This window comes from Chiloscyllium punctatum, chromosome 8 (genome assembly GCF_047496795.1).
Source record: "Chiloscyllium punctatum isolate Juve2018m chromosome 8, sChiPun1.3, whole genome shotgun sequence".
Classification (NCBI taxonomy): Eukaryota; Metazoa; Chordata; class Chondrichthyes; order Orectolobiformes; family Hemiscylliidae; genus Chiloscyllium; species Chiloscyllium punctatum.
The window spans coordinates 128449128-128474269 of NC_092746.1; the positions used below are offsets into that span (position 1 = coordinate 128449128).

The window sequence follows — 25142 nt, forward strand, 5'->3', positions numbered from 1 at the left end:
AGTATTGAGTCCAGGAATTGGGAGCTCATGTTGTGGCTATACAGGACATTGGTTAGGCCACTGTTGGAATACTGTGTGCAAATCTGGTCTCTCTCTTATTGGAAGGATGTTGCGAAACTTCAGAAAAGATTTACAAAGATGTTATCAGGGTTGGAGGATTTGACCAAGAGGGAGAGCCTGAAAAGGCTGGGGTTGCTTTCCTTCGAGCGACCGAGGCTGAGGGGTGACTTTACAGAGGTTTATAAAATCATCAGGGGGACGGATATGGTAAATAGACAAGGCATTTTCCCTGGGTTGGAGGAATCCAGAACTAGGGGGCATAGATTTAGGTTGAGAGGGGGAAAATTTAAAAAGGGACCTAAGGGGCAACGTTTTCACTCAGTGGGTCAAGTGCTGGCAAATGGGACTAGATTAATTTAGGATAATTAGTCAACAGGACTAGTTGGACGGAAAGGTCTGTTTCTGTGCTTTACACATCTATGACTCTATGACAGATTTCAGAATATTTGGCACTATATCCTTCTCTTACTTTCATGAATAACCATCACTCGCTAGAGTTCATTTTGAAAAAAAGTGAATCTCTTCCAAGAGAGAAATATGATTCTTATCCTTAACGTAAAGAAAGTGTGTGCACGCACCTGTGTTTTGTGTTATTTAGGAAGTTATAGATTTATGTGCTGACCAATGCTGCATCTTCATTGAATGGGCTCCCTTTTATAATAAATCATGATTATTAAAAGAAACCTGGTTGATGGAACTTTTCATTCCAAGTCTAATATCGAGAAAGAATGCAATTGGCTGTATCAGGACTTGGGTAAAGTTTTTTTTAAAAATGTAGTAAATTGTCCCCCATTCTGAAAGGGAGGGGGGCAAAAACCAGGTTACTATAGGCTAATTAGCCTAACATCTATTCTTGAAATAATGTTGGAAACAATTATTAAGAAATTATTAGCAGAAGGACCATTTGGAAAATCATAACCTAATCAAGCAAAGTCAACATGACTTCATATAAAATTATGAATGAAAGAGAAGTTAGAATAAGGGAGGTTGTTTCCCCTGGTGGGTCAAACTAAAATTAGTGAGCATAGCCTCAAAATAAGGGGGAGCAGATTTAGGACAGAGATGAGGAGGAACTTGTTCTGCAGAAGTGTAGAAGGTATGAGCAGGTAGGGAAAGAGTTAAGTTTTGGGTTGCATGACAAAGGCTCAGCTAGCATGACTTTACCAGGTAAGAACTTGCAGTAAACAATGAGTGCTAGAGGCAAGGGTAGTGGGTTAATGAGGTAAAAAGCATCCATTGTGTAATGCCAGTAAACAAGGTTAAGAACATCCATTGTATAATGCCAGATGGCCTAATTTTTACTGTTGATGCTCACTGATTGTAATGGTCACCCAATCAAGATAGATGTTACCTTATCTTGATGCTGCTCCCTGTACGTGACTATATAATTCCTTAAGAATCTGCTGTTCAAGAGAAGACTGAGAACTCATGTCTGTGCACATGGACGATCATTCTCTCTCTCCAGGGCCCGGAGTAAAGATGGAGAAGCTAAAGCCATACTGTGTTTCAATGTTTACTTCAACTGATACAGGGATAGGGAAACAGAATGACAGTTCACCAAGGGGTTGTGAATCTGTGGAATTTCAGCTGGGCAACCTGTAACCTATGGGGTTCCAAAGGGATAAATGCTGGGACTGCAACTGTTAGCAATATACCCTGTACAGTAATGACTTGGAGAAAGTAAGCAAATGCACTGAAGCCAAATTGGCAACAATATAAAAACAGGTGGAAAGGAAAGTTGCAAGAGGGATACATACAGTTTACAGAGAAATATTAATAGATTAAGTGTGTCAAAAGTGGACAAATGGAGTATGAACATAGGAAATATGAAGTTGTTCAGTTTGGAAGGAAGAACAAAAGAACAGATCACTTAAATGGAGAAAAACTGCAGAAAGCTGAAACACAGCAGGATTTGTGCACAAAATATAGAAAGCTGGCACACAGTTACAGCAGGTAATCAGTAAAGCTAATGGTTTGTTGTTATTTCAAAGATGTTGGAGTATAAGAGAAGGCAGTTCTCCACCATCTTCTCAAGGGACGGTCAGTAAATGCTGGCTGGCCAGTAATGCCCATATCCCACACAATGAATACAAAAATAAAATATCTGAAGACAATTCAGAGAAAGTTCACTAGAATGACTCCCAGTTTGGAGGGATTGTCTTATGAGCAAAGGTTAAACAGGTTGGGACTCAACTCACTACAATTTAGGAGAATGAGAGGTAATCTCATTGAATCATATAGGATTCTTAAGAGGGTTCACAGGGTAAATACTGAGAGAATGTTTCCCCTCATGGCAGAGTCTAACATCAGAGGGCATAATCTCAGAATAAAGGAGCACCAATTTAAGTCTGAGATGAGGAGGGATTTCTTTTCTCAGAGGGTTGAAGGTCATCAGAACTTCTTGCCAATGAGAGTCATGGGAGGAGGTCCCTTGTTTATATTCACGATAGATTTTTGAACAGTAGAGGAAATCAAGGGTTACAGGGAAAGAGCAGGACAATGGATGTGAGGAATGTTGGATCAGCTATGAAAATGAAATGTGTAGCAGACTCAAAAGGGCAAAAATGGCCTAATTCTGTTTCTATTTCTCATTCTACAATGGAATAGTGGGAACAAGAGCAACAAATCTTCTCTCTCAGGCAAAAATATTAGCATGTGAAACATCTACAGGATGGTTAAGTTGAGGGGAGTTTGTACTAACATATATAACCTTTCTATGCACCACATTTATTGTGCTTAATGCACATCCCTGTAATTATCCTTTGGTAACACAGATCATGGGGGAAGGAAGGTCATGATGGTTTCCTACAACATCTAATGATCATATCTGATGGTAATGCTGGACAATCCCAGCACAAAACTTGGCTTGACAGACCTTAACTTTTATTTCTGCTATTTGTTTACTGCAGCAGTCATTCTGTGAACATATTCACAAGATGCAGCCAATGTATTTGTAACAAAAGAACAACAAAGTTTATTATACACAAAAAAAGGAAAAAACACCAACTATCAAGTGCAATTCAAAACCTTATCATAAACCTTGAAATAACAGTTCAAACTTTTTGCCCTCTACAATAACCTTACAGGTACTCAAACTCCAGAGAGAATGCTCACTGTTTCCACTTTAAAGTTCCTTGTTTACAGGGAAGTGTATATGGATATTATACTCCACAAGATAACTGTTTGTCTACACTCTTAAGTGAGAGCTTTACGTAGGTGAGACACACTCCATCAAAATAAAAACATAACTGCTTTCTGCGTACAAAAGAATTTCACAGAAATTCACTCTGGGTGAAGAAATTTCTCATTTCAGTCGGAGAAATCTTTTGGACCAGCCTTCGATGGCCCTTCATCCCACTATGTCTATGCCAACCAACAAATACTAAACTACACTAAACCCATTTACCTGCACTTGGTCCATAGTTTACTATGCCCTGGCACTTTATGTGCTAATCCAGATGCTTCTTAAATGTTGCATAAGCTCTTGCCTCCACTGCCCTCAGTCTGTACATTGCATATTTGTACCACCTGCTGGATGCAAGAATCTTATTTCAGATCACCTTTAAACCATTTGTGCTTCACATCAAACTTTGCCTTCTGGTCTTAAACACATCTGCCATAGGGTAAAGATTCTCATTATCTACCCTATCTACACCTCAAATTTTGTACACTTCAGTCAAATCACCTAACATCTTACTCTGAAAAAAGGTCTATCCAGTCTCACCTCATAACTGAGGCTTAACATCTCGGGTAACATCCTGGTGAATCTGTTCTGCACTCTCACCACTGCAAACCAATTGCTCCAATAACGTGGTGACCAGAACGAAACACAGTATTCCATCTGTGATCTAACATATGTTCATATGTTGTAAAAAGACTTCCTTGCTCCTATATTCTACACCCCAGCTAAAGAAGGCAAGCATTTTGTCTGCTTTCTTCACCTCCCTGTCTACCTGTGTTGACACCTTCAGAGGCTATGGACTTGTACACCAAAGTCCCTTATCGTTCCTCATTACTACCTTGGCAATCTACCATTCATTGCATATAGCCTTACTGTATTAGACATCCCAAAATCCATCACTTTATATTTATCAGGTTTAAATTCCATCTGCCATTGCTCCGCCCAATTTACAAGCGAAGGCCATTCTCCTATTAACAACACTCATTTTTGTGTCATCTTCAAAACTTATTAATGATACTTTCTACACTCACATCCAAGATGTGGAGGTGCCGGTGTTGGAGAGGGGTGGACACCACATAACTCACACAACACCACGTTATAATCCAACAGGTTTATTAGAGGTCACAAGCTTTAGGAGTGCTGCTCCTTCTTCAGGTGGCACGGTGGCTCAATGGTCAGCACTGTTGCCTCACAGCACTAGTGACCCAGGTTCAATTCCTCAGGCGACTGTGTGTGCACTATGCACATTCTCGTTGTGTCTGCATGCGTTTTCTCCAGGTGTTCCAGTTTCCTCCCACAAAGATGTGCAGGTTAGGGTGAACTGCCCATAGTGTTCAGGGATGTGTAAGTTAGGTGCATTAGTCAGGGGGAATGTCGAGGAATAGGATAGGGGAATGAGTGTGGGTAGGTTAGTCTTTGGTGAGTCGGTGTGGACTTGTTGGGTCAAATGGCCGGTTGTTTCGACACTGTAAGGCTTCAAGAACAAAAATAACCTGGTATTGTGTGACTTCTGACTTTATTCACATCCAAGTCAGCAAGGGTCCCAACACCCTGTGGAATACCACTGGTTACAGGCTTCCAATCACAAAAACAACACTCCACCATCACCTCCTACTTGTAAGCCAATTCTGGATCCAATTTGCTAACTTGCCTTGAATTACATGGCTGTAACCTTTAGGACCAGCCTTCCATGTGGGACCATGTGTCTTAAACATGCATCCCATAATCCTTAAACTGCCAGCCCTGGTTCAAGAACTAGGCAATATTATTGATCCTTCATCTTTGAAATTCCCATCTTCCAACTTTGTGAAAGCACCAGTTCAACAAATAAGAACATACTTAAGAACATAAGAACTGGGTGCAGGAGGAGGCTAACTGGCCCTTCGAGCCTGCTTCATCATGGCTGATCTTTTCGTGGCCTCAGCTCCACTAACCCACATTCTCACCATCACCCTTCATTGTTTAAAAATAATCTTAGCTTTAAAAACGTTTACTGATGTAACGTCAACTACTTCAGTGGGCAGGGAATTGCATAGATTCACAACCCTCTGAGTGAAGAAGTTTGTTTTCAATTCAGTCCTAAATCTGCTGCCCCTAATTTTGAGGCTATGCCCTCTCGTCCTAGTTTCACCTGCCATTGGAAACAGCCCCTCTACATCTATCTTATCAATTCCTGTCATAATGTTATATGTTTCCATCAGATCCCACCCCCTCATTCTTCTAAATTCCAATGAATATAATTCCAGTCTACTCAGTCTCTTCTCAGAAGCCAAACCTTTTAATTCCGGAATCAACCCAGTGAACCTCCTCTGCACCCCCTCCAGTGCCAGTAAATCCTTTATCAAATAAAAAAAACAAGACTGTACACAATACTCCAGGTGTGGCCTCCCCACTTTTAACCTCAATCCTTTTAGCCATGAAGGACAAAATTCCATTTGCCTTCCTAATTACTTGTTGTACCTGCAGACCAACCTTCTGCGATTCATGCACAAGGTCCCCCTGCAGAGCAACATGCTACAACTTTTTAATGTCCAAGTAGTGGTCCTTTTTACTGCTATTCCTACCAAAATGGATGACTTGACATTTATTAACATTGTATTCCACCTGGGCAAAAGTGAGGACTGGAGATGCTGGAAATCAGAGTCTAGATTAGAGTGGTTCTGGAAAAGCACAGCAGGTCAGGCAAAAGCCCTTCATCAGGGCCTAAAGAAGGGCTTTTGCCCAAAACGTCGATTTTCCTACTCCTTGGATGCTGCCTGACCAGCACCACTCTAATCTAGACTCTTGTATTCCATCTGGCAGACCTTTGCCCAAAGTATCTATGCCCCCTGCAAAGTTTCACATTCCTCTGCACAATTTGCTCTGCCGTTCATCTTAGTGTCATCTACATGTAGTCCCTAAATCATCTATGTAAATTGTGAATAATTGCTGACCCCTGAGGCATTCCACTAGTTACTGATTGCTAACCAGAATAGCACTCATTTATCTGCACTCTTTGCTTCCGGTTAGTTACCCAATCCACTATCCATGCTAATACTTTACCCATAATACCATGTATCTATCTTCTGTAGCAGCCTCTTGTATGGCATGTTGTCAAAGGCATTTTGACACCTACTGGGTCCCGTCGTCCAATGTGCTCATAACGTCTTCATAAAATTCTAAAAGATTAGTTAAGCATGACCTGCCCTTCATGAACCCATGCTGTATCTACCCAACAGGACAATTTCTATCTAGATTCCTTGCTATTTCTTCCTTGGTAATAGACTCAGGCGTCGTCCCCATTCCAAAAGTTAGCCTACCGGATCTAAAATTCCCCATCTTTTGTCTACCACCCTTTTAAAATAGTGGCATCACATTTGCTGTTTTCCAATCTGCTTGAACTGCTCCAAAGTCCAGTGAATTTTGGAATATTACCACAAGTGCACTTGCTACTTCTCCCACCATCGCCTCAGCTATTCCAGACGACATATTACTACCACCTTCAAAGAACATCTTGAGACAAATGCCAGTTTTTCTTAGAAGTCGAGAGCAAATTAAAATAACTAGGGCTGGGAACATAACATATGGTATAACTGAAAGTGCTGTAGCATTTCAAACCACGATTGAGAAAAGATCACGTGGAAGATTAAAATTGGTACCAGGAATATCATGATAGAAAAATGACATCAAGCCACTGAAGACTACAGCAAGAAACCACATGTTGCATACATTCACGGGAAGCGATTTTACAATCACCGTCAGAGATCAGACAGAACTCGCATAACCCTTTGATCATGATCACATTAAGAAGTATCGTCTCCCTGTGGTATCTGGCCTGCAGTAGCGAAAGAACGAATAGGTTGCCATTATATTCCAACTACAAGATGGTGTGAGAGAGAGAAAACAGAGCGATTTTAAAACTGAAGAACAACTACGGTCCATCCAGACCCACGTTGGAAGTTTCGAGAACAGCATTTCCGCCCGCTCTCGTTACCTCTCTTCAAATGAAGGTTGTTGACTCGTCCAAAATTCAAGTTAAAACACCCGCGGGAGGGGAAAAAAAACACATTAAAACGGACCTGGTCCTTTTCATCGAGATGTGGAAACGGCCTCTTATTCCCTACAGTTTTACTGCTCATTTCCCCAGTCGCCGACATGCTCTCAGCCGCCATCTTACTGTAGGAGCCGCCTAAAGAAAAGGTCAGAGGTTAAGATGAACGGGACGACGGCAGTGTTCCAATTGATGGAAGAGGGGGCCGGTCGGTAAAGGATACGGTGATTGGTCCGTTCGCCTCAAGGTCAAAGGTTACACGGCTTTTTTTCTTGCTTTTTTTAACAAGATGGCTTTTACCAGCTCCGGCAGATAAACAAATGGGTTTGTTATCGATGTCGCGATGTGATAAAAATTAGATTTTTCAAACGGTGAGGTAAATGAAGGTTGTGATTTGCGTGGTGGTAGTTGGTTTGGGGGGGAGGGGGCACGGAGAGACTGCGTGAGGAAGATGGCGGCGGTTGCCGTGGAGTGTACAGCTGCCGGATAAAGTGTCGCTCCGGAGATCGCTTTGTGTTCAGTAAATTCCTTCCACTCTGCGTCTTCTCCGTCTCTCCCTTTCCCTCTGTGTCGAGCTACTGAAGACACTTTTACCTTGCGGTCTTATCCTGGGCCTTTGAATACTGAGGGCCAGCCTGCGGCTTGCCTTCCCTGCCCCAGTTTCTCCTTTGGCTTCTGGGCTTGAGATCCTCCACCTGCCCTGTCGGCCCCGGCCGTGTCTCCGGATGGACGCGCACGGCAGCAACGTGCCCGCCTTTCTCACCAAATTGTGGACTTTAATCGAGGATCCCGATACCAACGACCTGATCTGCTGGAGTGTGGTGAGTAAATCGGAGGCCCAGAGAGCCTTGAGCAAGGCCTCAAAATAAGAAAACACACGCAGAAGGGGGCGTGTGCTTTAAATAAACATAGTCCCTTAAGTAATTTGCGAAAAGGATAAAATGCTACCGTATCGGTTCACTTATTTAAAATATTTTATTATGTGACACGAGTCGCTTTATTAAGGCCATCTGTGATTTAATGTAATACTTAAAAGCGCTAGATAATCATTATTTGTCAAAGTGGCAATTTTGTGGGCAAGTTTGCCTGTGCTTGCGTTATTTAAAAGAAGAGTTGATTTATTTAAGCCATATTTCATGCCTTAAGTATTATTTACCACACTTCATTGTGTGTAAATCCACTACTCTGTGGTACTGGCCTCTTCATTTTGCACAGGTAATATGATGAATGGTGTAATCCACTTCTCTTTCTTTTTTTCACTACTTCAAGCGAGAATAGATGTGCATATAATCAAAGATTAAACTCAAAGACAGTATATTGCAGTGATGTACAATTCTAAGATGACATTAGTTTGCCTCAGCGCCAGGGACCCAGGTTCAATTCCAGCATTGAGTGACTATGAATTTTTAAGTATTCATTCGTGGGATGAGGGCATCGCTGACTAGGCAGCATTTATTGCCCAGAGAACAGTTCAGAGTCAACCACATTGCTGAGAGTCTGTTGGCCAGACCAGGTAAGGATGGCCATTTCCTTCCTTGAAGGACATTAGTCTTTAGACTCTTAATTCCAGATAATTGTTGAATTCATATTTCACTGTCTGCCGTAGCAAGAATCGAACCTTGGTCCCCAGAATGTTAACTGGGTCTCTGGTTTAACAGTTCAGCAATTATACCACTAGGTCACTGACTCTCCTATATCTGCATTCTCCCCATATCTGTATGGGTTTCTACATTGGGTTTCCTCCCACAGTCCAAAGATATGCAAGTCCAATGGATTGGCCGTGCTAACAATTACCCAGTAGTGTCCAAGATTGGGTTAAGAAAAACTCCACGGTTACTGGGATAGGGTTGGTTTTTGGTGGGATGCTGTTCAGAAAGTTAGTGAAGACTCGCTGAGCCAAATGGCTTCTTTCTGTCCTTCAGGGATTCTATGATTCTCAGGCAACAGTGTATTTTCAAAGATCAGTTTACACTTGGAGCAGTTGATATATTTGTCATACAGATACTACTTGTCCATCAGACATTACACAATGTTGGACCTTGCTTCAAAAAGATGCCTGACAACCTTTTCAAGGGAATCAAAACTGCCCTTTCCAGTGTCAGCATAGTATGATTCAAGTAAAAACTTGCAATTCCTGATAGACACTGGCTTCCTAAAGCCAGGCAAAAGTGAGGACTGCAGATGCTGGAATCCGAGATCAGGAAAATTGACAGTTTGGGCAAAAACCCTTCATCAGGAATGAAGGCAGGGAGCGCTCCTAGCAGAGCGCTTTAGGGAACATCTCCGGGACACACGCACCAATCAACCACACCGCCCCGTGGCCCAACATTTCAACTCCCCCTCCCACTCTGCCGAGGACATGGAGGTCCTGGGCCTCCTTCACCGCCGCTCACTCACCACCAGACGCCTGGACGAAGAACGCCTCATCTTCCGCCTCGGAACACTTCAACCCCAGGGCATCAATGTGGACTTCAACTGTTTCCTCATTTTCCCCTTCCCCCACCTCATCCTAGTTTCAAACTTCCAGCTCAGCACTGTCTCCTTGACTTGTCCGGACTTGTCGAACCTGCCTATCTCCTTTTCCACCTATCCACTCCACCCTCTCCTCCTTGACCTATCACCTTCATCTCCTCCCCCACTCACCCATTGTACTCTATGCTACTCTCTCCCCACCCCCACCCTCCTCTAGCTTATCTCTCCATGCTTCAGGCTCACTGCCTTTATTCCTGATGAAGGGCTTTTGCCCGAAACGTCGATTTCGCTGCTCATTGGATGCTGCCTGAACTGCTGTGCTCTTCCAGCACCACTAATCCACTATAGAGGTGATAGGTCAAAGGGGGAGGGTGGAGCGAATAGGTCATGAGGACACTGCTGAGCTGGAAGGTTGGAACTGGGGTAAGGTGGGGGTAAGCCAGTCTACTGTCTAGAAGGTACGAGTCAGGAGTGTCATGGAATGCTCTCCTGAATGGATGCAGCTCCAGCAACACAAAAGCTTGATACCATACAGGGCAAAGTAGCCTGCTTGATTGACACTACATCCACAAATACCTATTCCCTCCACCACCGCTCACTAACAGCAGTGTGTATGATCCACCAGATGCAGTGCAGCAGCTCAAACCTCCTTCCAAACCCATGATCACCACCACTTCGAAAGTCAAGGGCAGTAGATGAACAAGAAATTGCCAGTTCCCTTCCCAAACATACCATCATGTCTTGGAACTATATTGCTGTTCCTTTACTGTCACTAAGTCAAAATTCTGGAACGCCTTCCCTAACAGCCTTGTCAATCTACCTGTTCTTCAAGGGCTTCATTCAGTCAAGAAAGCGACACACTACCACCTTCCGAAGGGTCATTGATGAAGGATTATAAATGTAGGCTTTGCCAGCAACTCACCTGTGAATCAAGAAACAGAAAAAAGCGATTCTATGCGGGTTGACTTTCTGCCTGAATTGATTCAATATTTCCAAGTTAGGTTATTAGCATCAAGGCAGGGTGTTTACATTTTATAATATTTCCAGGAAACCAGTTAACCTAATGTGGCGTACTATTACTGCTCTGTGTCAAAGGAAGTCGTCAAGCCGTCTAACCTGATATTTTTTTAAAATATAGGTTGTACATGTGTACTCTGTGATCTAAACCATCCTACTAAAAATAATATTCAAGAATAATGTTCACTTGCATTCGTAAGGTAGACATTTATCAGGATATCTGGCTATTGATGCCATTCAACTGTCATAAGTCAGAGAGATGTATAACAAGGAAACGGACCCTCTGTCCAACTCATCCATGCTAACCAGATATCCTAAATAAATCTATTCCCATTTGGCAGATGTTCCTCTAAACCCTCATTCAAATGTCCAACCAGATGCCTTTAAATGTTGGAATTGTACCAGCTTCCTCCACCTCAGGTAGCTCATTCCATTCATGAACCACCCTCTGTGTGAAAAAGTTAGCCCTTCGGTCCCTTTTAAATCTCACCTTAAACAGATGCCCTCTAGTTTTGAACTTCCCCACCCTGGGGATATTTACTCTCTCCATTCCGTTCATGACCTTATAAACCTCTATAGGGTCACTCCTCAGCCTCTGATGGTCCAGGGAAAATAGCCCGAACCAATTCAGACTCTCCCTATAGCTCAAATCCTCCAACCCTGGCAACATCCTTGTAAATCTTTTCTGAACCCTTTCAAATTTCACAACCTCCTTCCAATAGCAGGGAGACCAGAAGTGCGCACAATATTCCAAAAGTGGCCTAACCAATGTCCTGTACAGCTGCAACTAGACCTCCCAAGTTCTTGTAACAATGCATTGACCAGTAAAAGCAAGCATACCAAATGCCACCTTCACTTTCATATCTATCTGTGACTCCACTTTGAAGGAACTATGAATCTGCGCTCCAAGATCTTTGTTCAACAGCACTCTCTGGGACATTACCATTAACTGTACAAGTCCTGCCCTGATTTTGCCTTCCCAAAATGGAGCACTTTACTTTTTTGAAATTAAACTCGATCTGCCATTCATTAGCCCATCTGATCAAGATCCTGTTATATTTCTTTGCTGTCCAATACTGCAATTTTGGTGTCATCTACAAACTTAGTAACTATACCTCCTTTGTTCACATCCAGATGATTTATATAAATGACGGAAAGCAGTGGACTCAGCACCAATCCTTGTGGCACACTGCTGGTGAGACCTCTGGTCTGAAAAGCAACTCTCCACCACCACCCTCTGTCTTTTGAGCCAGTTCTGTATCTAAACTGATTCTATATTTTCTGATGTTGGCACTATTGCAAATCACACCCATCAATTCAGTCGAAATTTTGCAAACAAAAAAAAGGAGTTGGTGCCTGTTGAAACTTTCAAAATAAATCAATGAAGGTTATGTGTTTGGTCCAGGCTTCAAGAATTGGGCGGCACGGTGACACTGCTGCTTCACAGCACCAGAGACCCGGGTTCACTTTCCGCTTCAGGCAACTGTCTGTGTGGAGTTTGCACATTCTCCCCGTGTCTGCGTTTCCTCTGGGTGCTCCGGTTTCCTCCCACATTCCAAAGATGTGCAAGTTAAGTGAATTGGCCATGCTAAATTGCCCGTAGTGTTAGGGGAATGGGTCTGGGTGGGTTGCTCTTCAGAGGGTTGGTGTGGACTTGTTGGGCCGAAGGGCCTGTTTCCACAATGTAAGTAATCTAATTATAGTTGATATGAAAGCAGATTTCTCTCTCAATCAATCTGACTGACTGCAGTGGTGAAATGGGACACTAAGGCCTCACAGCAGCAGAAATTACTTCAGAATTATAGGAAAACCAGATGAAGCTTGTTATGGATGCAAGTCCTTACATGACTTTGTTCTGTTAACAGCACAATTAGGAGTTCAAGAAAACAAGTGCAAAGAACTCAATTAAAATATATGGCAGGACTATGGCGAGAGAAGGAAGAAATGTCGATGAGTAGAGAACCTGGGTCAGAGGTTTTCTTGGGACACTGTGTGCTTGGGCTGATCTTTTTGACCACAATCACATCGCAGTGAAAGTGAGCACCCTGTGTTTCATGACACTGCCTCCTTTGATTCTATAAATACTGGAGTTAAATAAGCATGTACAAACAGAAATTGCTGAAGAAACTCTGAAAGCAATTTATTTTTATTAATTCATGGGCTGGGGCGAGGCCAGTATTTATTGCCCGTTCCTAATTGCCGAGAAGCCATTTAAGAGTCAGCCGTATGTAGGCCAGGCCAGATAAGGATGGCAGATTTACTTCTATTGAACATAGAGCATAACGCAATACAGGCCCTTCGGCCCTCTGTTGCTCCAACCTGAAGCCCATCTAACCTACACTATTCCATTATCATCCATATGTTTATGCAATAACCAATTAAATGCCCTTAAATGTGGTGAGTCTACTACTGTTGCAGGCAGGGCGTTCCATGCCCCTACTACTCTAAGTAAAGCAACTACCTCTGACATCTGAGCTATATCTCTCACCCCTCAGTTTAAAGCTATGTCCCCTCATGCTAGCCATCACCATCAAGGAAAAAAGGTCTCACTGTCTGCCCCATCTAATCCTCTGATCATATTGCACGCTCTATTAAGTCATCTTTCAAACTTCTCTCTAACGAAAACAGTGTCAAGTCCCTCAGCCCAAGACCTTCCATCAAACTTCATTTGCCACCTCTCAGCCCAGCTCTGCAGCCTAGCTATGTCACTCTGTAACCTGCAACATCCTTCTGCACTGTCTACAGCACCACTGACCTTAGTATCATCTGGAAATTTACTAACCCATTCTTCCACGCTCTCGTCCAAGTCATTTATAAAAGTGACAAACAACAGTGGCCCCAAAGCAGACCCTTGCAGTACCCCACTACTAACTGAACCAGGATGAAGATTTCCCATCGACCACCAAAGTGGTGTCCTTCTTTATCGAAATGTAAGGATACTAGTGAGAGAGGGTCATGTCGTTTTGTGGCTGGTTGATGTTCATGTATCCTGGGGGCAACTTTTCTGCACAGAATACCTTGCAAGAACTGTAACAAACACTACATTGGAAAAACAGGCAGAAAGCTATCATGTCTAGAAGCATGGTATTCCAACTGGAACTCTATAAACAAAAACATCAAGTTAGACCTCATCTACCACCCCCTGAGAGAGCGAAAAAGAACAGGAAATGACATCGCCATAGAAAATGACATCACCAACCCAAAGTAATGCAAACATATAAATAGAAACCAGGAATTATAAGCAGTGATTCGCCCAGAGGCCCACTGAAGATGTTGCCTAGTAGGGTGACGAATCGTCTGGAAATGATCCTTCCAGCTCAGTGAGCAAACCTACAACCTGAACCTGAGCTACAAATCTTCTCAAAACTCACTAAGATTGATTTCAGTAGCTTGATGCTTCGACTAACAGCCCGGTCTCTGCAGCTATTAATCCCTAGGTTATGAAATATGAACAAGGAGGTGAAATAGGTCATTGACAAAGATCGTGGTTGAGCTGATTTGTAACTTCTCATCTGCATCCCCACCACCACCACCCCATAACCTTGCAGGCCTTGGCTCAACAAGATGTCTGCTATAAAATATTGGGTCTCTTGCCACACAATGGCAATATCTTGCCTCTTGACTGAAGGTCCTGGGGTCAAGTTCCACCTGCTGCATTGAATAGGTTGATGAGAAAATATCTCAAACTGTTTATAAACTCTGCTCCCACCACTTTTTCAGGGAGAGAATTCCAAAAGCTCATGACTTTCCCAAAACTTCAACTCATCTCTGTTTTGCCTGGGTGAATCCTGATTTTTAAACACAAAAATTGTCTATAAAGACGATCATGCACGCCATCCTCACATCCACTGACTCCATCTAAATCTTTCGTTGCCATGGAATGACACCCAACATCATTAAATACCCATCCCACCCCGGTTCTCTTCCAACCTGTTCCATTAGGTAGAAGGTACAGAAGCTTAAAGACACATACCAACATTTTCAGGAACAGTTTCTTCCCTGCTGTTATTAGACTGCTGATTGCACCTCTCTAATTTTCAAATCTATTGTTGATCTTGCTTTTGTGCACCTCCTGTGCAGCCTTAACCTTATATGTCTCACTCTGTCTAAGCCCCATATGATCTATATGTCCTTGAATGTTGTTATTTGTCTGTACTGCGCACAAACGAAACCGTTCACTATACGTAGATACATAGAAGCCTGTAAGGAACTAGATAATGAAGTCAGTGTGACTAAGGGGAAGGATAGGCAGGGAGCAGAGGATGAACACAGAGGGACTGGTGGTTGAAGTGCATTTATTTTAATCCAAGAAGTGTCGTACGTAAGGTAGATGAATTTAGGGCTTGGATTAGTACCTGGGTGTATGGTGTTATTGCTATTACCAAGACTTGTTTGAGGGAAGGGCATGATTGGCAACTAAATATCCCAGGATATGGATGCTTCAGGCAGGATAGAGAGGAGGTAAACCGGTTGGAGGAGTTGCATTATTGGTCAGAGAGGCTATCATAGCTTTGCTGAAGGAGGGCGCTGTGGAGGCCTCGAGCAATGAGGCAATATGGGCAGAACTCAGAAATAGGAAGGGTGCGGTAACAATGTTGGCACCGTATGACAGGCCTCCCAACAACGATCGTGAAATAGAAGTACAAATTTGTAAACAGGTTATGGAAAGATGTTGGAAAAACAGGGTGGTGCTGAAAGAAGATATTAATTTTCCCAACATTGACTGGGATTCATTGACTGAGATGGAGCAGAATTTGTAAGGAGCATCCAGGAGGGTTTCCGAGAGTAGTGCAACTCAAGAAGGAGTCATGCTGGACCTGGTGTTGGGAAACGTGCTTGGCCACGTGATTAGATTAGATTAGATTACTTACAGTGTGGAAACAGGCCCTTCGGCCCAACAAGTCCACACCGCCCCGCCGAAGCGTAACCCACCCATACCCTTACATCTACATCTACCCCTTACCTAACACTACGGGCAATTTAGCATGGCCAATTCACCTGACCTGCACATCTTTGGATTGTGGGAGGAAACCGGAGCACCCGGAGGAAACCCACGCAGACACGAGGAGAACGTGCAAACTCCACACAGTCAGTCGCCTGAGGCGGGAATTGAACCCGGATCTCTGGCGCTGTGAGGCAGCAGTGCTAACCACTGTGCCACCGTGCCACCCACGTGGTTGATGTTTTAGTTAGGGATTACTTCGGGAATAGTGATCACAATTCTGTAAGTTTTAGAATACTCATTGACAAAGAGGAGAGTGGGCCTAAAGGAAGAATGCTAAATTTGAGGAAGGCCAACTATTCCAAAATTTAGCAAAAGATGGAGAATGTAGATTGGGAGCAGCTGTTAGAAGGTAAATTCACACTTAATATGTGGGAAACTTTTAAAGAGAAGTTGATTAGCGTGCTGGAGAGACGTGTTCCTGTGAAAATGAGGGATAAAAATGGCAAGATTAGGGAACCATGGATGACAGGTGAATTGTGAGGCGAAGAAAAAGGAAGCATATGTAATGTCTAGGCAACTGAAGACAGACGAAGCTTCGGAAGAATATCAGGAATGAAAGACAAATCCGAAATGAGGAATGAAGGGGTGATGAAATATCTAGCAAACAGGGTTAAGGAAAATCCCAAAGCCTTGTATTCATATAAAAGGTACTAGAGGGTAACGAGAAAAAGAGTTGGCCCACTCTAGGACAAAGAAGGAAAGTTTTGCATGGAGTCAGAGAAAATGGATGAGATTCTTAATGCGTGTTTACCGAGGAGAGGGACCTGACGGATGTTGAGGTTAGGTATAGATGTTTGATTACTCTAGGTGAAGCTGGCATAAGGAGCGAGGAGGTGTTCGGTATTCCAAAAGGCATTAACGTGGACAAGACCCCAGGTCCAGATGGGATCTATCATAGGTTACGAAGGGACGTGAGAGAGGAAATAGCTGGGAGAGAGGAAATAACAAATATCTTTGAAGCATCCTTGAACACTGATGAGGTCTCAGGGGACTGGAGAGTTGCCAATGTTGTCCCCTTGTTTTAAAAAAGTAGCAAGGATGATTCAGGTTATTATAGACCAGTGAGCCTAACGTCAGTGGTCGGGAAGCTGCTGAAGAAGATCCTGAGGGATAGGATCTCTTCCCATTTGGAAGAAAATGGGCTTCGAAGTGATAGGTAGCATGGTTTTGTGGAGGGAAGGTCATGTCTTACCAACTTTATAGAATTCTTTGAGGAAGTGACAAAGTTGATTGATATGGGAAGGGCTGTGGATGTCATATACATGAACTTCAGTAAGGCGTTTGATAAGGTTCCACGTGGTAGTCTGATGGAGAAAGTGAAGTCGCATGGGATCCAGGCTATACTAGCTTGATGGATAAAGAACTAGCTGGGCAACAGGAAACGGAGTAGTAGTGGAAGGGAGTTTCTCAAAATGGAGAACTTGGCCAGCGGTATTCGACAGGAATCCATGCTGGGACCAGTGTTTGTGATATAAAATCAGTGAGGTCAAAACAATGACTGCAGATGCTGGAAACCAGATTCTGGATTAGTGGTGCTGGAAGAGCACAGCAGTTCAGGCAGCATCCAAGTAGCTTCGAAATCGACGTTTCGGGCAAAAGCCCTTCATCAGGAATAAAGGCAGTGAGCCTGAAGTTCTCCACGCTTCAGGCTCACTGCCTTTATTCCTGATGAAGGGCTTTTGCCCGAAACGTCGATTTCGAAGCTACTTGGATGCTGCCTGAACTGCTGTGCTCTTCCAGCACCACTAATCCAGAACAGTGTTTGTGATATACCTAGGCACCACTTGGACTGGGGCAACACACACCTCCTAGGACAAGTGAAACAAGGGCATGCACAAGAATTCCTAGAGGCCTGGCATTCCAACCGGAACTCCATCAATAAACACTTTTATTTAGACCCCACCTATCTTCTGTTGGAAAAAAAATAGAAATGACATCATCCAACTTAAGAAACCAAGGCCTATAAATTGAGAGGTGTGACATAGTGCCAGCACGTCACCAGAGACTCTCACTGCTGATGTTACCTAGTCATGGTCAAATCTTCCAGCTCAGCAAGCTAACTTGCATACTTACCCTCAATGTGAGCTACTAATCTTCTAAAAAATCGCTAATACATAAATTATCTGGAGGAAAGTTTAAATAGTCTGATTAGCAAGTTGGTGGATGACACCAAGATTTGTGGAGTAGCAACAGTGAAGGGGACTGTCAGAGAATGCAGGAGAATTGGGCAGAGAAATGGCAGATGGAGTTCAATCCATGCAAATGCGAGGTGATGTATATTGGAAGATCAAATTCAAGAGCGAACTATGCAGTACAGGACAACCTCTATTATCCAAACAAGACAGGCGGGGTGTGTTTTGATTGGATAACTATTTTTACAGGACCTTGAGATCTTGTTCAAATAATCCAAAATTCAAATAATTGATGTTTGGATAACTGAGTTCAAAATGAGAGGGGAAAAGTTTTATGGGAGGGACACCTGGAAAGTTCTTCACACAGAGGGTGTTGAGTGCCTGGAACATGTTGCTGGTAGAGGTGGGCACGATAGCATCATTTAAGATGTATCTAGACAGATACGTGAATGGGCAGGAAGCAGAGCGATACAGACCCTAAGAAAATAGACGGCAGGTTTAGATAGAGGATATGGATCTACGCAGGTTTGGAGGGCCGAAGGACCTGTTCCTCTACTGTAATTTTCTTTGTGTGACAACAATAAATTAAATACAATTAAAAGACTCCTTAATTCTAGATTCTTCCCTAAAAGCAAGCATTCTCTCTATATCTACCCTCTCAAAATCCTCTGGATCCTGTATGTTTCAATTAAGTTGTCTCTTTATGTTTTAAGATCCAGTGAAAACAAGTCTAACCAGCCCAATCTTTCCTCCTGAGCCAACCCATTCATTTAAAGTTTTGCTGAGGGGTGACCTTCTAGACGTTTATAAAATCATACTGGATATGGATAGGTTAAATAGACAAAGTCTTTTCCCTGGGGTGGGGGAGTCCAGAACTAGAGGGCATAGGTTGAGATTGTGAGGGGAAAGATATAAAAGAGACCTGAGGGGCAACCTTTTCACGCGGAGGGTGGTACGTGTATGGAATGAGCTGCCAGAGGACATGATGGAGGCTAGTACAATTGCAACATTTAAAAGCCATCTGGATGGGTATATAAATAGGAAGAGGAGAAAGTGAGGACTGCAAATGCTGGAGATCAGAGCTGAAAATGTGTTGCTGGAATGCCTGAAGAAGGGCTGATGCCTGAAACGTCGATTCTCCTGTTCCTTGGATGTTGCCTGACATGATATGAATAGGAAGGGTTTGGAGGGATATGGGTATGGACCAGGTGCTGGCAGATGGGACTAGATTGAGTTGGGATATCTGGTTGGCGTGGGCGAGTTCGACTGAAGGGTCTGTTTCTGTGCTGTACATCTCTGACTCTTTGGTCTGATAAACATTATCTGAACTGCTCCCAAAACATTTAAGTCCTTCATTCAAAGGATGACCAACATTGTGCACAGTGCTCCAGATGTGGTCTTGCCTATGCCCTGTATAAGTAAAGCATTATCTCCCGAGATTTGTATTCAACTCACCTGCAATGAACAATGATATTCTGTCTTAATTTCTTGTGTTACGAGCATACCAACCTCTTGTGAGTCTCACAGCCCAGATCCTTCTGCATTTTCAGATCTGCAATCTGTTCCGCGATCAGTCAATAAACACTATCAATTGGTGTGGTCCTGTAAGATTTCACACTTTATTCAATCTCAGCCGGGCACAGGTTGTCCAGTAACAGAGGTTAAACACTTCAGTGTTCCTCACAGAAATTGCACATATGGCTTAAGACAAAGATATTTTTATACTTTTTTTTGCAAGAATTACAGGCCATAATCACAGAGCATGTTCAAACAATTACCAATCAATTTTAATGAAATGACTTTATTGACAGCAACTTAGCCCAATGATATTTCCTGGGAACCAACCTTGTTTTCCAGCATCTCAAGTACTCCTATCACGCGAACCTAGATTCTATACCTGCACTTGCAAGGTCAGTTAAGATGGCTCGTAATGTCTTATCTAATCTAGTTTATTTCTATACTGTAAAGGAAGCATTGTCTGCTAATCTTTGTCAAGGCAGACTATGATTAGTTCAGCTTTTAGCAGGGTTAAAAGCTATTTTATGCAGCTTTAAGCAGAATTGTCAATTTGCAGCTCGAAACCATTTTGTCATGTTATTTGTATTAAGAAACCATTTTATTGGTGTCTCTTAGCTTCAGCCTGTATTCAGATTTCAGATCCTCGTCTGTAGTCATCCTCTTGCACACCGTTTGTTACATCTTGCCAACCTGAAAAATACCCACTTACATTTACTCTCTTCCAGTTTTTACTGGCTTCAGCCAGCTAATTTTGTATCCATACCAGTATGGTGATCTCCCACCACCATGAGTATTTATATTCTACAATAATCTTTGCTGAGCCACTTTATCAAATGACTTCTGGAAATCCAAGTACAATACATTCCTACTTTCCACCACACATTACGTCTTCAAAGAACTCCAATATTTTCATCAAACATGATGTCTGATACACAAAACCTATTGAGTCTAACTCAGTATCTGAACTTAATCTAAGTGCCCGACTGTAATTTGGTTATTAATAGTTTTTAGCAATTTCCCAATGACAGATCGGCCTGTTGTTTTCTGCTTTCTGTGTCCTTCCCTTTTTTGAGTCACTGACATTTGCTTTCTGCAAATCTAATGGAATTATCCCCAGATCAGGGGTGGTTTGCAAAATTAGCAATTGTCATTCACATTTAATCTCCTGTCTTAAGCAGGCCATGGATACAGTATTGATCCGAAATCAGCTTTGCTGAGGTAGGTGCTTTCCTGGAGTTTAGCTTTGAATTTACTTCTAAAAGTTGCTCAGACATTGTAAAAGCTCGTCTTCCTTTAACCACTAAATAGTTTTTGAAAGTATATGTAACTTGTCAGATTTGGGACCAGTTTTTGTTACAAAAATAAACATCTGAAACTAAATCCCACCTGTTTAAAGTGAGAAATGATTGTACTGTTGTCCTGGAAACTTAACTTTTCACTTGGACTGATGATGAGTCGAGACAACTGACCAACTCCACATTAATAACTAGTATGGAATAGTCATTTATTGTCACATGAATTGTTTTAATAAAATAAAATGTGTTTAAATCTGATGTTTGAAATCATGAGGTGGGATCACTGAATCCCGATTTAAATTTCCAGCTTTGATTTTGATTTAAAATCCAAACTTCCTTTGGATGCAAAATGATGAGAAGGCCTGGTGCAGGCATTGGGCTAAGGATGTCTGCCAATTAATTTTGAAACATCTGACTGTTTTCTTTTATTATGTATTCACGGGCTATGACCATTACTGACATTTATTGTCCACCCCTAATTGTCCTGGAACTGTGTGGTGTGCTTTAATTATTTCAGAGTGCAGTTCTGAGTCAACCTCATTGTTTGGGTCTGGAGTCACCCGTAAGCCAGACCAGGTAAGGATAACAGATGTCCTCTAAATGGACTAGATTTGTGAATATTCGAAAAATTTCATGATCATTACAAATTAAACTACATTTTATGTTTAATTCATTAATTAAATTCCTCTTAGCTACCCTGATTTATGTCATGAACTGGAGCATTAGTTTGGGCTGCTGGATTACTCGTCCAGTTAAATTACCACAATGTTACTCTCCCAATTGTACTGTACAACAAATTGTAACCTACATACAGTCATAGAGATGTTCAGTATGGAAACATACCCTTCCATCCAACTTGCCCATCTCAACCAGATATCCTAAATTAATTTAGTCTCATTTTTCAGCATTTGGCCTATATTCCTCTAAATCCTTCCTATTCACATAACCATCCAGATGCCTTTTAAATGTTGTAATTGTCCCAGCCTCCACCGCTTCCTCTGGCACCTCATTCCATCATTCACCACCCTTTGCATGAAAAAGCTGCCCCTTCTGTCCCTTTCAAATCTTTCCCTTCTCACCCTAAACCTATGCTCTCTAATTCTGGACTCCCCCCCCCCCCCCCCAACCCAGGGAAAAGATCTTGTCTATTTATCCTATCCATACCTTGATGATTTCATAAACCTCTATAAGGTCACCCCTCAGCCTCTGGCACTCCATAGATAACAGCTTCAGCCTTGCCCTATAGCTCCAACCCTGGCAGCATCCTTGTAAGTCTTTTCTGAACCCTTTCAAGTTTCACACTATCCTTCCTCCAGCAGGGAGACCAGAATTGCACACAATATTCCAAAAGTGGCCTAACCGATATCCTGTACAGGTGTAACATGACCTCCCAATGCCTGTACTCCATGCTCTGACCAATAAAGGAAAGTGTATTAAATGCTGCCTTCACTATCCTAACTATCTGTAACTCTACTTTAAAGAACTATGAACTTCACTCCAAGATTTCTTTGTTCCGCAACACTCCCCAGGACATTACCATGAGGTGAAAAAGTCTTGCCTTGATTTCTCTTTCCAAAATGCAGCACCTCCTATTTATTTACAATAAACTCCACCTGCCACTCCTTGGCCTATCTGATTAAGATCCCATTGTATACTGAGATAACCATCTTCACTGTCCACTACACCTCCAATGTCGGTGTCATCTGCAAACTTATTAATTGTATCCCTTATGTTCACGTCCAAATCATTTATATAAATGATGAAAAGCAGAGGGCCCAGCACTGATCCGTGAGGCATACCACCGGTCACAGGCCTCCAGTCTGAAAAGCAACCCTCCACTAACATCCTGTGTCTCCCTACCTTGGAGCCAATTCTGTATCCAAATGGCTAGTTCTCTCTGTATTCCTTGCTAATCAGTCTACCATGAGGAACCTTGTCAAAAGCCTGACTGAAGTCCATACTGGTCATGTCCTCCAACAACTGCTGATGTCAAGCTCACCAGTCTATATTGCCCTGGCTTTTGCTTACTGCCTTTCTTAAATAGTGGCACCACTTTTGCCAACCTCCAATCTTCTGTCACCCCACCTGTGACTATTGATGATCCAAATATCTCAGCAATCACTTGGTTAGTTTCTGATAGAGTTTTCGAGCCACCTGATCAGGTCCTGGGGATTTATTCACCTTTGTGTGTTTTAAGACATCCAGCACCAACACCTTTGTAAGATGGATACCATCTCTTTCCCCACATTCTATACGTCCATGTCCTTCTCCACAGTAAACATTGATATAAAATACTCGTTTCGTATCTCCTCTATCCTTGCAGTTCCACATGTAGACTTTCTTGCTGATCTTTGAGGGCTCCATTTTCTCTCTCTAGTTACCTTTTTGTCTTTAATATATTTAGAAAATCCCTTTGGATTCTCCTTAACCCTATTTGCCAGAGTTATTTCATGTCCCCTTTTTGCCCTCCTAATTTCTCTGTTAAGTATACGCCTGTTGCCTTTATACTCTTCTAAGGCTTCACTCGATCTCTGTTGTCTATACCTGACATATGCTTCCTTCTTTTCCTTGACCAAAACCTCAATTTCTCTCGTTGTCTAGCATTCCCTAAGCCTAGCAGCCTTGCCTTTCACCCTAGCAGGAACATACTTTGTCTGGACTCTTGTTATCTCATTTGTGAAAGCTTCCCAATTTCCACTGCATTTTGAGTAAACTGCTCTGGAAGTTATTGACCTGCATTTCATGGTGTATTACTGAGTCATTTAGAACGAAAGGATCAATCCTTACATCAGCTAAGATGGAGAGGAGCGTGTTGTTGGGAGATAGAGGCTCACCATTGGGTGGAAAGCTCATAGGGTTTTCATCACTCTGTGCAGATTAGTTTGGGCTTTGTCCTTGAGCAGCTGTGATAATTAACCTTCTCTCCCACTGTTTATCGGTGCATTCCAGGATGTTGACCTATCGCCATACTGCAGTTGCATGTTTGTTGGGTTGGTGTCTCAGTTGAAGGCACTGGCATTTCTGTATCATTGTTGTTGTTTTCTTTCATAGCATTTCTGTATTCAAGTTCTATCAAAATAATGTGTGGCTGCAGCACTTCCTTGAGGTTGTGTGAATACTGCAACTCAAAATTGTGAGAGGAGTGTTGAGTTCAGTAGCTACATGTCAATCATGTGAATCTTAATGGTATTATATCTCTTGAGTGAATGTGATCAAATACATGGAGATGAATTTGATTATTCTGCCTGAAATTTATAGATGGCAGAGTATTTGAAAAATTTGAAAGCAATCCCTATACCACATCCAGTCTGCCATCAACATATTTATTGATGCAGCTGTTCTAGCCAAATATGCCCAACAGTGGTGCCACCGCTCCCAAAAAGATGCTGACAATGGATCTGAGGTGCCATTTGAAGGTTTCATGTGGCACAGATATTGTCACATGAGCCTAATGGTGCATGTTATTTTTATCAGCTACTGTAAACTGCTTTCTCAGGACTTCACTTTGCAGCTTGAACTAAAAGGTGCACTTAGATAAGGTAGGAGTAAGGCTGGGCCTTCGTGATCATGATGTCCCCTGGTCATCAGAAACATGGTGGGGATTTTAAAAAAATGTTGAGCTTTCTCTGGCAGCTTATGCTGTACCAGCTGGAATTCACTGCTCACTGAAGTTTCCAATGCACACATTTCCTTGTATTCAGTGAAGCAGCTGCAGATTCCTGAAGTTTGGCCAGAGAGAGTTAGTGGAATCATGAATCCATTATCCTTTCAAATCGAAAGCTGACTTGGAATAAACCAGTGAGCTAGAAATACAAAATCGGGTTATGACAACTGACACACATTATTTGCCTAGCTATTTTTGGTCTGATTATTGCTGGGGTGAATCACAGTTGCCAGTCAGATTGCCAGCATTCATGGGATGTGATTGGAGCAATAGTTAAAAACTGATTCGAATAATATTTCTAGTCACTGGGATATTCAGTGCTTTTTCACATCAAATGTTTAAGATATTTTAATCCTCTTTTTTGCATTTCACCAAAGTCAATGACTAGAATTCATGTTGCATGACGAATGTTATAGTTTAACTATTTGGTGTCTGTTCTCATTGGGATACTTCATAAAAGCTGAAGTAATGTATTCTGCCTATAAGCAGCAACTTTTTTCTTTGCCAAGTAATTTCTAACAAATTCATGACCCTTAATAACCATTTTGATGGAAATGAATGTGTCTGAATTGTCAATACCAAATTAATCACTTGTCTGCTGAAGTTAGTTAATCTCTCCTAGAAATGCGTCCTGCAGATGTTGGAAGACTGAATTAAAAACAGACCGTGCTGGAAATACTCCAGTCTGGCCGCATTCATGTTTTAAGCTGTTGACCTTTCTTCAGACCCATATTAGAGAAGCTACAATTGTCCTTAACTTTGAGAGAA

General features: G+C 42.4%; 2 protein-coding genes across 5 annotated transcripts in view; one reads left to right on the forward strand and one right to left on the reverse strand.

The window, feature by feature from the left end:
* Positions 1 to 7471, reverse strand: part of bop1 (BOP1 ribosomal biogenesis factor) — a 170338-nt gene extending 162867 nt beyond the window's left edge. Inside the window, exon 1 of the mRNA XM_072576465.1 lies at positions 7300 to 7471. Coding sequence (XP_072432566.1) covers positions 7300 to 7392 — 93 coding nt within the window. The 5' untranslated portion in view covers positions 7393 to 7471. The remainder of the gene's footprint in view (positions 1 to 7299) is intronic.
* A 103-nt stretch (positions 7472 to 7574) lies between these two features.
* Positions 7575 to 25142, forward strand: part of hsf1 (heat shock transcription factor 1) — a 108740-nt gene continuing 91172 nt past the window's right edge. The window contains exon 1 of one of the 4 annotated variants that reach the window (XM_072576471.1): positions 7575 to 8092. In XM_072576471.1, the coding sequence (XP_072432572.1) occupies positions 7997 to 8092 (96 nt within the window). In that variant the 5' untranslated portion in view covers positions 7575 to 7996. The remainder of the gene's footprint in view (positions 8093 to 25142) is intronic. The other 3 variants (XM_072576469.1, XM_072576468.1, XM_072576470.1) reach the window with 3 other exon arrangements.